Genomic DNA, 13,075 nt, shown 5'->3' with positions numbered 1-13,075 from the left:
GTATAGATTACTTAGAGATGTTAAACTTGTCATTTAGGGTTTTTTACTGTTCAGTGTTATCACTTTATTAGTGTTTATGGGTAAATTCTTCTGGCAGCATCCTCAAAACTTATAATCCTAAGTGAAGAAAATTTAAACTTGTATATTTTTGTCCTTTCTTTTATCAGAAAGGAGCACACAGACATCATATTATGCAGGCAAATCCTGGGTTTTTTGGGATTAGTTGTGTTTGTTTGGTTGGAATCTTTGTTTTGGTTTTGGTTTTTTTATTTAAGTTGACATGGATCATGTAGAAGAGGAAATGCAAGCCCATGTGCTGTGACTGATATTTTATACCAAGGAGATTTTTGGGCAGGTATTTTGTTAGGAGAAAGCTACTTTCTACCTGTTATTTTGGTGATAAGGGATTATAGCTATTAATGTTTCACTTTTCTTCATAGAACCCTTGAAGCTGGGCTTTATTTTGTTTGGTTTTCTGCATATTTATGTAACTACTGAAAACACTGGAAAGTTACTTTAGTGATTACTGCAAATCTCTACTGCTAATCATTTTGAATGCTCAATATCAAATTCAATGTAAACTGTAGTTCATACTATTATTTCATGCTATTTATTTTCAGTTAATAGTACCCCCTTATCAAGGAAAAGTTTTCCACAAATCTTTCTCACTTCCCACTTCTCCTTGAGTGTGTTTTATCTGTCTGTTTCTAACCAATTTATGTCTGGAAATGACTTAATCAGGCAGCTCTTTTCCTAAGTATTAAAACTTGAATTTTGAAAACTTGAGTTTTATTCCACTATTGGAAGTACAGCTCTTGTTTATTGGCTAATTTCTACTCTGCCCTTGGAACATAAATGTATTTTTAATATATGCAGTTAAGGGGAGAGTATTTAATGAAATTGTTCCAGTGATGTCATCATGTGAGTTTATTTTTTGTTGCTACTGTGTAAATAGTACTTTTTACTTTAAGGTTTAGACCTTTGATTGTATTTTGATAGCAGTTAATTTCAGTTGCAGTTTTACTCTGGGATGGAAGGAATCCAAGTATTTCTAATTACCACAATGTGAAAATTACTTTGATAGTAGATTTTTTTTTCTCCTACGTGCAACTAAAGACATCCATTTCACTTAGTGTCTTGCTGAATTGCAGTGCAGTTTGTTCTGCCTTCTCTGACTGTCCAAGTAAGGTGTCTTTGCACAGCACAAAGCAGTTCAGGAATACATTTCTGGTTTGCTATTTGGTTTTAATGTGGATTTTTTTTTTTAATTTCTTCTTGGAAAGAACTTTTTCATCTCAGTTACTTTGCTATTGTCTGTTAAATTGCATGGAGAGCTATTTCTCACTCAGTTCCAAAAGGAGCTGGTTGCCGGAGGTTCCTTCCAACCTAAATCATTCTCTGGTTCTAGATTATGGGGGAGGAGTAGGGGGTGTAAGGATGGAGTTCTGTTTTTTATTCTATTTTTTTGTTAATTTTGTGCTAGCAAAAGTGAGACTGCAAATGTCACTGTGTATTTAGGTAGGACTGGCAGCATTAAGAATGTGCCTTGTGAATGTGTAATTAAGGATCGTATTCCCCTATCCTGGTAGGGCTCTGCCTGTAGAGCTAAATAATATAAGTATCTCTGTATCGATTTATGAAAAGTTTATGAACTTTTCCTATGGATGTAGTATTGTAACATTCCTGATAAGTTTTCTGACTTCTTGTTTGGTTTAGGCATCCCATTCTAGATTGTTACTAATGGTGTCTGCTTTATGTGTGGAGGTTTGTTTTGTAGAATTTTAGACTCCTGGGGAAAAAAAAACATTTAGAATTTAAGCAAATAAATATAAATGGTAAAAAACCACAAGGCAATTAAAAATACTTATTATTATTTTGTGAAAAGTAAGTAAAACATTTTTATGAATCCTGTCTTTGAGATTAACAATATTTTCAATGCCTCCCAACAGCACAGGGAGTTTATTGCCACACTGTTTTAGTTTGAAGAACCAAACTAAACTTTAGAACTTCTAAACTTTTGAGAAGTTTATAAGAACAAAAAAATGTCACTTTTATCCTTTGATCCTTTCCTGTAGTTGACATGTTTCTGTGAAAACCATAAATTCTTTACTCTGTCTTGAAAAAGGATGCAGTTTTTCCTGAGAGCTCTGCTGAAGGGAAAATGGAGAAAAGTAAAGCAGTTAAGGGATCCCAAGAGTGCTTTCCAAGATCAGTTTGGTGCGGAGGAACCATTGGTATTTCAAGCAGTTCATTTCTGGTGTCATCTGCAGCACGGACAACACCAGCAGCAAATTGCTTTGCAAGGGTTTCTTCTTTTATACCTGACTGCAAGCCCAAACTTTTCTTTAGATGCTTGAGTATATTCTTGAGCATTGTTCATGTAGATTTCTATATTGTTGATCATCTGCCCTTGCTCCTCCACCAGAAGTGAGATCTGGATAAAGAGTTCTTTCACATCTTTGATCTGGTTCTCCAGATTGACCAGTTCTTTGTGTCTCTGCTCTATCTCTGACAGCTGAGCTTTAGTAATCTTCACTTCAGTGAGTAGATTTTCATTGAAAATCTCCCATTTTCCTTGCTGGAGCATGTCATTGACCTCCTCCTCAGACACCTCTTTGCCAGCCACCTCGAGCTGGCGGAGGATGAAGGTCCTGCACTTGTCCTGCTTGGCCGTGATGGCCTCGTTGTAGGAGAGCATGGCCTGCAGGTAGCGGTGGGACAGGAAGGCGTGCTGGGCCGCCAGGATCCTCACCGTGGCTCGGGCTGGCCCCTGCTCATTCTCAGCTCTCCTCACTGTTTTGGACAGCTCATCCAAACCTCTGCGTACGTGTTCTGCTTGCAGTTTGATTTCCCTGGCTATGTTAGATTCCTTTTTGAGAACGCTGAACCTTCTCATTGAAGACACGAGGCTTTTTTGTTGTTGGCTGAATTTGTTGACTTCTTCCACCAGGTTATTAATTTCGTTCTGAAGCTTCTGGATGTCGTGCAAGTGCCTTTCAGTTACGGGCTCTTTTTCATAAATAATGGCCTGCTGTTCAAACTCCTCCTGCTCCTCTTCTTGTACAGTTGCACCATTGTTTTCCCCACCCATCTGTAGTTCCTTAGCCCTCAGTCTGAGCTCTTGCAGACGGTCTCTCATGGTTTTTGTGGTCAGGATTCTTTCCTGCTTTTTTTTTTCCCCTCTCCTCTTGCGACACAGGAAGTTAATTCCAGTATCTTTTTGGTTTAGTTTGTTTCATTGCACTGTAATCAAAATGTAACAACAATCAACGTTAGTGGCTATATGTATATATGAAAAGTAGTTTTGGAGATTAGAGCTACTTCTCTCTGCACCAAAGTAAAAGTAGGAATGAGTTGGAATGGGGGGTATTCTGAACAAGTTGTGATTAGTAGCCCAAGGCCATTTTTGAGGTATATTTGTGATGCAGCACACAGAACTGAGACTGGAGAAGTGTGGGGGGATAGAATGTAAGAAAATAAAGACAGCGCAGAAGCACCCCCATCAGTCTCACCCCTGAGGAGTTGCAGTTGTATTAATTACCCAAGATTAGGAACAGGCCTGCCCTTAACAGGCCACAGCTGTGTCTAGTAAGGATGAATGTTATAAAGGAGTGGGCTAGCTGGGAGAAGAGAGCTGGGGATTTGTTGGCTGTGCTGTGTAGAAGTCGTCATTGCTGTGAGGAGCTGCCTATGCGAAATCACCAAGAAGGTATGGAACTTTTGCAATAAGATGACAACAGAGAAGACTTATTTTGGGGAGGAAGAGAGAAGTAACTCTAATTATTTTATTGTTATTCTTTACTTGATGAAAACTAATCAACCTATAAATATTTTTGGAAATAGAAGTGGGTGTGGCTGTGCCATTCTTGGATTCTCAGTAGGAAGTATTTCAGTTTTTGAGATTATGAGGCAGACTGTAATGAATCAGCATTCTGGTGTGAATTAAGGTTATTAATTTGGCCACACTCAAAAACCATTCTCTGTTTTCCTTGCCTGGGGAGTTAGATAGTAACTGAAGCAGTTAGCTACAACAAAACAGAACAGACCTTTCATCATTTAAGAACTCTAATAATTTAGCATGAAAACAAGTTAATTTTTTATGTTTGAGTTTTTATGGAGTTGACTCTATATCACTAATGTTGCAGCATGAAGATATTCTAAGCCTCTTTGAATTACTGTTATCTACTCTTACACTGTCATTTACATTCTTCATAAAATTGATGCAAATGTGCATTGTGAAGCACAATAGGCTACAATTCAGTGCTGTTTCTTATTTAACAGAAAGCAGATACGGTTTTGTTTTGTTCCCTAGCTGTTGTGCAAGCTTTACTGGAGAGATAATTAAGAGCAAGATATTTTCTAAAACACGCCCAATGGAAACTAAGTTCAGCTATTTTTAATCATAGGGAAGAAGGTATTTTTCTCAAACTCTACATAAATGATTTCCTTGGACTGTGATCAAGAATGGAAGATTTCAGTAAGAAGTAACATGTTCAGGACTAGAAGATTATGGGATTTTTTACTTAGGGTCTTCTGGTTCAATCAGATATGTGTCTTTCAAAGGGCTGTTCAAGCATAAAGGTTAAACAGCACAGTGGTATCTTTTGGCTCTTTCAGAGCTTTTAGTGCTGTTTTCTGAAATAGTAGCATTAAATAGTTGCAACACTTATTAAACCCTGATTTGACAGATTATATTTTTTCTTAGCAAGCAAATGTAGGATTTCTTAATAGTATCCAAAAGATACGTTTTTAGAAACTGCAAAAGGTCTATCCAGTAACCTGTCAATATGCAAACGATTTTCTTGCATTTGAACAGTTCCAAATGATACTGCTGTGGTATCTCTGCTCCCCCATGCATATTTAAAGTCTCTGAATAGATTTTTGTAAAAGTCATGGAGTTGAGCAGTGTGGACATGTCTTCACAGACTTAAATCTAGCTTTTTGCAGGAGGACTGGCTGAAAAACAAAACTTGAAATGCTTCAGAGGTCAGTCATGAGAAAGAATGTTGATATTCTACCCTAGTGTGAATTTTCCTTACTGCTTTTTTTTCCCTCTAAGTGGCTTAATATTTGAATTCAGTGTTTGTCAATTCACATCAAGAGAAGACTTGTGATCAGACAAGTTTGCAAGTTATTTATTGGGGAGTGTTATTCTTGGGTGAGGAAAATGCAAAATGTGTTCATTTTGTGACAGTAATGCTTCTCCACTGCTGAACTTTTCAGTGGATGTCCTCATGGCAGAAGTCAGGCAGTTTCTGCCATATAACATTCTTCAGGAATGTTCCGGAGCTGCTTGGCACCACCAACAGGGAAAGTTCAGCCTGGGGCATGTGAAAGGACCCAGGGCTGCTAAACAGGGCCTCAGAGAAGTGACCTGAAAATCTGTTGTAGTCCAGCCTCACACATCTGCTGACCCATGTTAACTTAGCAGGGCTGGGCAAACCTGCGATTACAAGCAAGTTCTAAGGGCACCCTTAATGCTTATGCTGTGAGGTGACAAGAATTTTTTTTAAGAGAATAGGTCCATTGCTCTTGAAATAGCTGTGTTCTTTGGAGGTGGAGGGAGGAACCTCACAGAACTGAAAAACAAATCTGCAAATATTGTTAAATATCAGAGAAGTGAGCGGAAAATACTAGAGATTGTTTTTTCTTGTTTAAAGATTAGTCTCACAAAAGACTGGAATGCAAGCAATTGAATCTTAGTTTCATCTCTTCCCTACTGTTGGGCTTGCCTTCAAAGCCTGCCACTGAAAAGGCTTGCCAATAATTGTGCTTGATTATACTGGCAATTGGAACACATGCTGGTCTCAAAGAAATGAGGATGTCTTCATGACAGAGATAACCTTGGAAATTGTTGGCTTGGCTTCTCAAGTGTTCCACAACAAGCTCTGTTCATTTATTGAGGCCTTGTTTTGTCCTACGTGTTTGTGTATAGGGGCACATCCTGTTTTTCTTTTGATTGAGATGAAAGCACTTCACTTTCCTTAAAGTTTTTGTCAGTACAGAGAGAAAATACCCATTCTGTAGAGTGGAGTAAGTGGCATATGTGGACTGAAAGCACTCTAGTGACTTAGTGTGGCCCCTATGTTCGCTGCCCATTGCAGTTATTGTCATGCAAACCCATTGGTGATTAGGTTTGTTCTTCTTTAAGCATCTTTGTCTATAGCAATCTATAGTTGGCAAGTTCAGAAATGCAATTTTCACATCCTTGTCAAATATATTTTAAGGGTATATCAAGAGTCTTTGCTTTCTGATAACTTGGCTGTGTTGCTTCTCAGGAACAGCGTTATGTGAATCTCACAATTTAAACAGATGCCATTGTGAATCTCACAATTTAAACAGATGTGTGACTGGGGAAGTCTTGATAAAGACAATTACCTCAGGACGCTGACTAGGGGAATAATAGATCCCAGTAGCTGGACCACCATTAGAATCTGTCATGATAAAATATGTCTAGAAGTCAAAGATAAAGAGGACAGAAATGAGTTTTTTATATTATCTTCTGCATTTGATAAAAAGGTAAGTTGAAAGGACCGCTTGCTTAATTGCAAAGAAACCGCTTAGAATGTTCTTCCACCTGTCTGATAAATTTATCAGTAGACCCAAGAAACATGGAGCCTACATCCAAAAATAAGATTTGGGCTACCTTAAGTTGAAAGACATAATTAGATATGTAAAATAGGAAAGATAATCATATGGAATTCTCTTGTTTCTGGTTGTACTTGGGTTTAATGTCTTCTAATTTGGCTTTGTTGGATTATTTCTTCCCCAGTCCCCAAATTACCAAAGCCTCCTGTTCATTTTAATTTCTGCTTTTGTTCACTATTTCTTAGTTAATTCAGCACTCTGATTAAAATGCCTGCCAGCAAAGGCTCTGTTTCTATTTGATCTTTGATACAATTTGCCACCTCTCCTTGGTTTTAGTATCTTCCAGAGAGGAGGACTTGCAGGCAATCAAGGAACAGAATCCTCTCTTTAAGAGCTCTTTGATATCTACGATCTGTGTTCTGGCTCATGCTGCCTTCTTTACCTCTGCTGAAACGGCTGGATTTTTGTTTGTTAGTGTGGGTTTTTTTTTTGTTTTGGGAGGGTTTTTTTAAATGATTGCACCAAAAATAAGGGTAGGCTTGTTTTCCTGACCCTTAGCTATGAGTCAGTTAAGGGCACTGAGTAGACTTTCAGGCAATGTGTCCCAAGGGAATTTCATGTTACATGTAATCTTAAACATTTTTTTTAAATTATTATTTCTCATTCATTTCCAAGCTGCAGTGGAATTACATTACAGCTCTGTCATGTGGTGCCAAGAAACCCATCTAACTTTCTTCTGAGCACAATGGCAATGAGTAAATCTTGGAGTCATACTCTGGAGCTTGATTACTGCATAAATGTCTTAAGTTAGCAACAAAATAATTTTTTGTTGCTAACTTAAGAGACACATATGTGAGACACATATATTATTAAAATGGTTATAGTTTAAAATACTTATAGTAGTCTTTGGGGAAAATTGGTGTTTTGAGCTGAAATTCAGTTTGTGCTCTCTCATGTTCTCACAAGGAAAGAAGGCACTTGTTTGGTGGTGTTTTGAAATCTCGCCCTGTTACTCAAAGATGTATCTGAGGTTACTAAAGTAGGACAAGTTGCTGTAAGTTACATTTAGTTTCTTCTTTGTAAAGTTTCCTTTAACTTAAATACCTTGTAAACAAACATACTTAAACACCAAGGATTATAAGACACAAGGTGGTTGGATGAAAATATCCTCTTAAGCATCTCTGTTGTAAGAGAAGTCCTCGAAAAAACATACTTAAAAATAGTTGTAAGTTCAAGTTTCTGTTTATGGAAAGTGTGGGAGTGGTTCAACAAGAGAATACCAAAGGCAGAGAGCTTCCCCTGCCTAAAAATATGCCACAGATGAGATGATAGTGCAAAATCAGTAACAGTTTGAGCAAAGGGGATGATCACAATTCTTCTCTGGGGGCAACCTGTGCCAGAGCCTCCCCACCCTCACAGTCAAGAATTTTGTCCTAACATGTGATGCAAATCTTTCTTCTTGCGTTTAAAACACTTCAGCCTTGTCCTATCACTGTGTAAAAACTGCCACAAGACTTCCCTAGGGAAACTAAAATTACCAGAATGTGCAAGAATAGAAATGCTGCATCTGAAGCAAGGTAGCTTGGGAATTCTTTAATTAGTGTGAAACGGATTGTTGGGAGGTGAAGAAATGAATAAATTGAATAAAACCAGCAAATTCAAATACAGTAAAGCAGACCTGAGTATTCAAAGAATTCATAAGGTGGGGAAGAATTAGGCCAAAGTTGCTGGCAATGTGTAGGCAAATCATGCCGTTCTGGAGTGAGTTTTCCAAGAGACCTGGAGAGCGGGAGAAGAGACTCAAGATGTTCTTGAGCCTTTAATCTGTAACACAGTCATGTTGTAGGAGATATATGGTGTTTTGCTATTTTTGAAGTATTTAGTTCAAAGATACAAAGAGTGAAATCAGCTGCAAATCTGAGCTTGTTCCTTGGAGTTTTGACATCTTTGTTATGATAGTGTGGCTGCAGATGTAGACTTGGGGAAAAGCATCTGCCAGCATTTCCATGTCTGCAGACATTCCTGCTGATACTTTGGGTAATAGGGGGTGAGGAGTTCATGCTTTGGCACTGATATAATTCCCAGTGAGGGTGATGGACACTGCACTTCACTGACAAAACAATGATCTCACTCTCCAAGTCACTTAGTCTGCAGCTAATTCTCTGTAATTGGTAAGAACTTCATGTTTTGATGGTGGTTTTTTTCACCTGTTTAACCAGAGATTTGTTGTCAGTAGTGTTCTTTAGGAATCCTCACAAACCTAGAGGTTACAGAAACCTAGAAAGTCATGATCTCCTCTGCCCAAAGATCACTTCTTTAAGGTCCAAATATTGATATATTTTAAAGCAGTACTTGAAAATAAAATAGGAACAAGAGAAAGGGCTGCAGCAGGATAGAATATAGGTGGGATTGTTTCCATTTAATAGGATATGTAGTTTGAATTCATACTTAACAGCTTTTTATTGCTCTAAGTGGTGTGAGAGATTTGTCTTCCTGACAGAAGTGCAGACTCAGAATTTGTGCTGTGCACCATCCCACCTGCTTTACATTCCCATTTAATCTCTGTCAGACCACAGAGCTGCCTATCACAGCCTTGGAACTCAGCTGTAATAAATGTAAGGCAGCTTTTTTAAAAAAAGTACAGCCTATTTGACTATACTGAATTTGCCCATGGCTTGATATATCAAGGTGAAATAGAATATAAGAAACCAATTCACTTTTTTTTTTAAATCTTGTCCGAAAATATATTGTTATATCACTTAGCATCACTTGTTTTGAAATTACACATCTGGAAGCTGAACATAACTTGCTTTAGTTGAGCTCAGCCATTGTTGGCTGCAGCCTGTTTGACTAGGAGGTGGGATTGAACTGATAGCAGACCAGTGTGTGACGAAACATTTTCAGTAAATAGGAATATGATTCAGACCTGTGGTGAGAATGAGGCCACTTAAGAAAATGAAACTAATTATAATTGCTGTTCTTATGACCAGTTCAAAAGCTAACATGAGACTACAGTTGCCTGGAGATATTGTAAACAGGAGGAGTTTAGAATCTTACTTTTAACTGTTCTCTTATTTAAAAGTGACCTGGAGGAACTGTCTAGGGAAACTGTTGACTTATTGAAATGTCTCCTACAGCTCCCTGGAGTTGTATGAAAGCAGGCCAATAATCTTGTAGCACTTTAATCACCTTTTTCTCATTATAGTTAACCATAATATTCAAAGTGTTGTTTTGCATGAGAATTGGAAGGCATGAATTGAAATTAAGTCCCTTTGAGAAAGAGCCACGTGTTAATCATCAAAATTTACTGATAGGTTTGTCGTTGTTGTCAGCAACCCAGAAGGGGCAGGGGCTGGAAACAGTAAAGAAGAATGTGCTTGGAGATCTGTCAGCACTTCCATTTGGAAGGCAGTCTGCAAAAAGTCATAGAGCATGCTTAGAACTTCATCAAAAGTGCCTTCTGTGGGCCACTTGAAAGTCTTGGTCTGCTCTTCTATTTGTTTGTTAAAAGTATGAAGAATTATATTTTCCATGACTTCCTCTAAAACCTCGTGAACTCCCAATAACTGAAGAAGAAGGAACAAGAAAAACAAGAAGACAAGTCACTTATTTATGCCTGTGTGTGGGTCAGGAGCTTGACTTTCACGGATGTTAACATAAGCAAAACATAAAGAGACAAAGTTTTTCAGGCTGCAGCTGCTGAGGCCTTACTTTTTTGGACTAAAACATCCTTGTGATGGCTGTCCACAGGATTGCTCAAGATAAAGGTTAATGGATGAGAGATAAAAATTCCAAAGGGAAAAAGGGTAGAACAGCACTTTAAATAGAAGATTCACTGTAGAGTGAAGAATATGGCTTTGTTCTTTCCCCTTGTTTAGACTGCTGTTAATTTCAAAGGTTCTGGCTTTGTTTTCCCAGCTAATTCCATCCCTTAAAGCTAAGACTTCTTGAAGTAGACTTAAAGACTGATCTTGATCATAGGCAAACCATTCTCATAAAGATTCATTTTCCTATAGTTGCTTTCAGTCATGGAGATTGTTCTGAGGCTAATACTTTGACCTCAGGGATGCTTTGCTTTTCATTAATTTTGATGGACGCTATGCGGATCTTTCACAAAATTCTGGGGTTGTGATCACTGATTCTAAACAAATGTAAACCCAAAAGTAGCATATCTGAGGCATTCTTACAGATTCTGTATTGCAAATTAAACTTTTAATACTGCTTTGGTTTCTGTTGGGTTTTTTCCCCCTCTTTTGCTCAGTATTTGAGATTTTATAGACAGGTCAAGGAACTTCCATAGCATTCAGACTTTGTTTTTCTCTAGCAGAAGTGGCTTCTAAGAGAAATATTGTCACTGAGCTGTAGATGTCAGTTGTGCCAATGCACACATAACACTCCCTTTCCACATTGTTTCTCGTGACTCTTAAAGTTGAAAAGCTCTCCAGTTGCTTAGAAAAATCCTACTTGATCTAAAAGCAGTAGGTGCCAACTTTCTCTTTATTTCTTGCATGAGGTATGTTTGTTACACTAAGACAATTCATATATACTTTATGTGAAACTGAAATAAGCCAAGCATGATTTTATAGATGAAAGCTTCTTACTCCGCGAACTTAGTATGATAAACTAACAGCCACTCGTCTGTGCTTTCAAGTATGTTTTGATATATACCTCCTACAGGGTTTTAAACATGATAAATTGCTATATATGAAGTTCAGCTGACTTGGAAAATTAAAATCAAGGTCTGTCTTTTAAGATAACTGATGTATTCCCTAAAGAAGGGGGTTTTTTTGCATAAAGCTTGCCTCAAACCCTGGTGTTCCTGTGAAAGAGCAGCAGAGCTGTGAGTCCATATTCACCCACAGAAATACCTAACTCTTTGCAAGGCAGACGTATATTATTTTTATGTCTTGACACTTAGGCACATTTCCATTCTAAATCCCACTACAAAGCCTTTTTCTGATATTTTCAAATTTAGAAACATTAAGTAAGAGAAGAGTATTTACCTCTGAATCTTGTGCTGGTGGCTTTTACCCTTTACACAGGAACTCCTGAGGTTAAGCTTCAGTATAATCCCAAAAAACATTTTTCCAGAATATTCCCTAGGCAACTTGGCTTGAGTAACATTCCATGAGGTATTTCCTTCATTCCTCCTGCTTCTAATTCTTCTATCGTTGTCCAGGTGTGATCATCCTCAGGAGTGGTAGGTAGAGTGAGAGAGAAACTGCCTTTTGCAACTGCAGGAGACAGGCAAATCGATTACTTTGTGCCTGGGGAATCTGGTTGTGCCTGTTTGAAAGCCAGCCCTGCTGGGAGGCGGATCCCTCGGAGTGCCAGGAGCAGGAAGTGCCTTGGAGCAGCTCCCTGTAGGAGCTGCGAGTGGAGCACTGCTTACCTTGGAAGCACGAGTGTAACTGCAGGCTTTGCTTTCTTCTGCACCAAAGCATGGAGGGAAAAGGAATTATTGAGGTGCATCTGTTCATGGGGATAAAAAATGCCCCTGCAGATAATGCATTTTACTGCAGTATCTTGAAAATACCTGAAGTCCATTTAAAAGTTTGACCTAAAGTCTGAAGAGGGCGTGAGTGTCCAGCAGTAGATGGACCTCAGCAAAACCACTTCAGTTCCTGGTGAGAATAGCCAGAAAATTGCTTTTCCAGGTACAGCATGTCAGCCAGGTTTTTGTTAGTATTGCTGCAGAGAAAGTGGAAGCTAATTGACCAGAAAGACAAATATGACACCTTTGAAGGTGTTAGAGGTTAAAAATCAGCAGCTACTGCGAGCTGTAGGATGTTAGTGTCAAACTGCCACTGAGCTATGCAGCTTACCAGCATTTCATTCTGCTTCAGCTGTGCTTTGTAGGCTGTGCAGAGCAAAAATAGTGCAAATAGTGCAGTTATTTAATCTTCAGGTGAGAGAGGAATAGGCTGTGGCAACAAACACTGCTCAGAAATATTTCCTTCAATTAGCTCTAGATGAATTGACAGCACTGCTGAGGAATGCTTTTTGAGACTAAGAGGCAGCACAGTAGGATTTTCAGACTGTAACAAAATAGGTTATGTGGGGGAGAAAAAAAGTGGAGGTAATTTTTTTCCAGTCTTTAATTACTTTTTTGCATTACATCTCAGTTTTTCCCTGGTTTAGCTTTGGTTTCATAGCTAAATACTGAGAGGACAGGTCTTGTTCTAGCTGGTTGGTGAAAAGAAGCAGTGCCAGAGTATTATAAACATATTGAAAGTATCACAGGTTCTGTCTATGCTTTGAGCAGCAGTTTGGGAATCCCTGCACTAAATCATACAAAGCACTGCAGAAGTAACCTCTTTAACTAGTGAGAATTCATTATCAAGGAAGGGCAGGGAAGAGCTTTATGCTCTTACCAGCTCTGCTGGCCAAGCCAGCAAAGTTCTGATTGTCACTAGGACAGAGGGATTTTTATCCCCAGGATGATGATACATAAGTGAATAGTTTGAGTGATTTGGACACCAAATAG

General features: G+C 38.4%; 2 protein-coding genes across 5 annotated transcripts in view; one reads left to right on the top strand and one right to left on the bottom strand.

Annotated features, from left to right (window-relative positions):
• Positions 1 to 13,075, top strand: part of ARL13B (ADP ribosylation factor like GTPase 13B) — a 33,419-nt gene that overhangs the window by 7,986 nt on the left and 12,358 nt on the right. The gene's annotated exons all lie outside the window — the stretch shown is intronic.
• STX19 (syntaxin 19) lies at positions 1,855 to 11,861 on the bottom strand. The gene is made up of 2 exons (XM_036385344.2): positions 11,592 to 11,861; positions 1,855 to 3,243 (listed from the first exon to the last, which is right to left on the bottom strand). Exon 2 carries the CDS (start codon positions 3,137 to 3,139, stop codon positions 2,261 to 2,263), a length of 879 nt encoding a protein of 292 aa, XP_036241237.1. The 5' UTR covers positions 3,140 to 3,243; positions 11,592 to 11,861; the 3' UTR covers positions 1,855 to 2,260.

Source organism: Molothrus ater, chromosome 2 (genome assembly GCF_012460135.2).
Source record: "Molothrus ater isolate BHLD 08-10-18 breed brown headed cowbird chromosome 2, BPBGC_Mater_1.1, whole genome shotgun sequence".
Taxonomy (NCBI): Eukaryota; Metazoa; Chordata; class Aves; order Passeriformes; family Icteridae; genus Molothrus; species Molothrus ater.
Note: the sequence above shows the minus strand (reverse complement) of the source record. Positions and strands in the feature narration are given on the sequence as shown.

Bases quoted from the DNA above. Each gene is read 5' to 3' on its own strand.
- STX19 (XM_036385344.2), bottom strand. From the start codon at position 3,139: ATGAGAGACCGTCTGCAAGAGCTCAGACTGAGGGCTAAGGAACTACAG.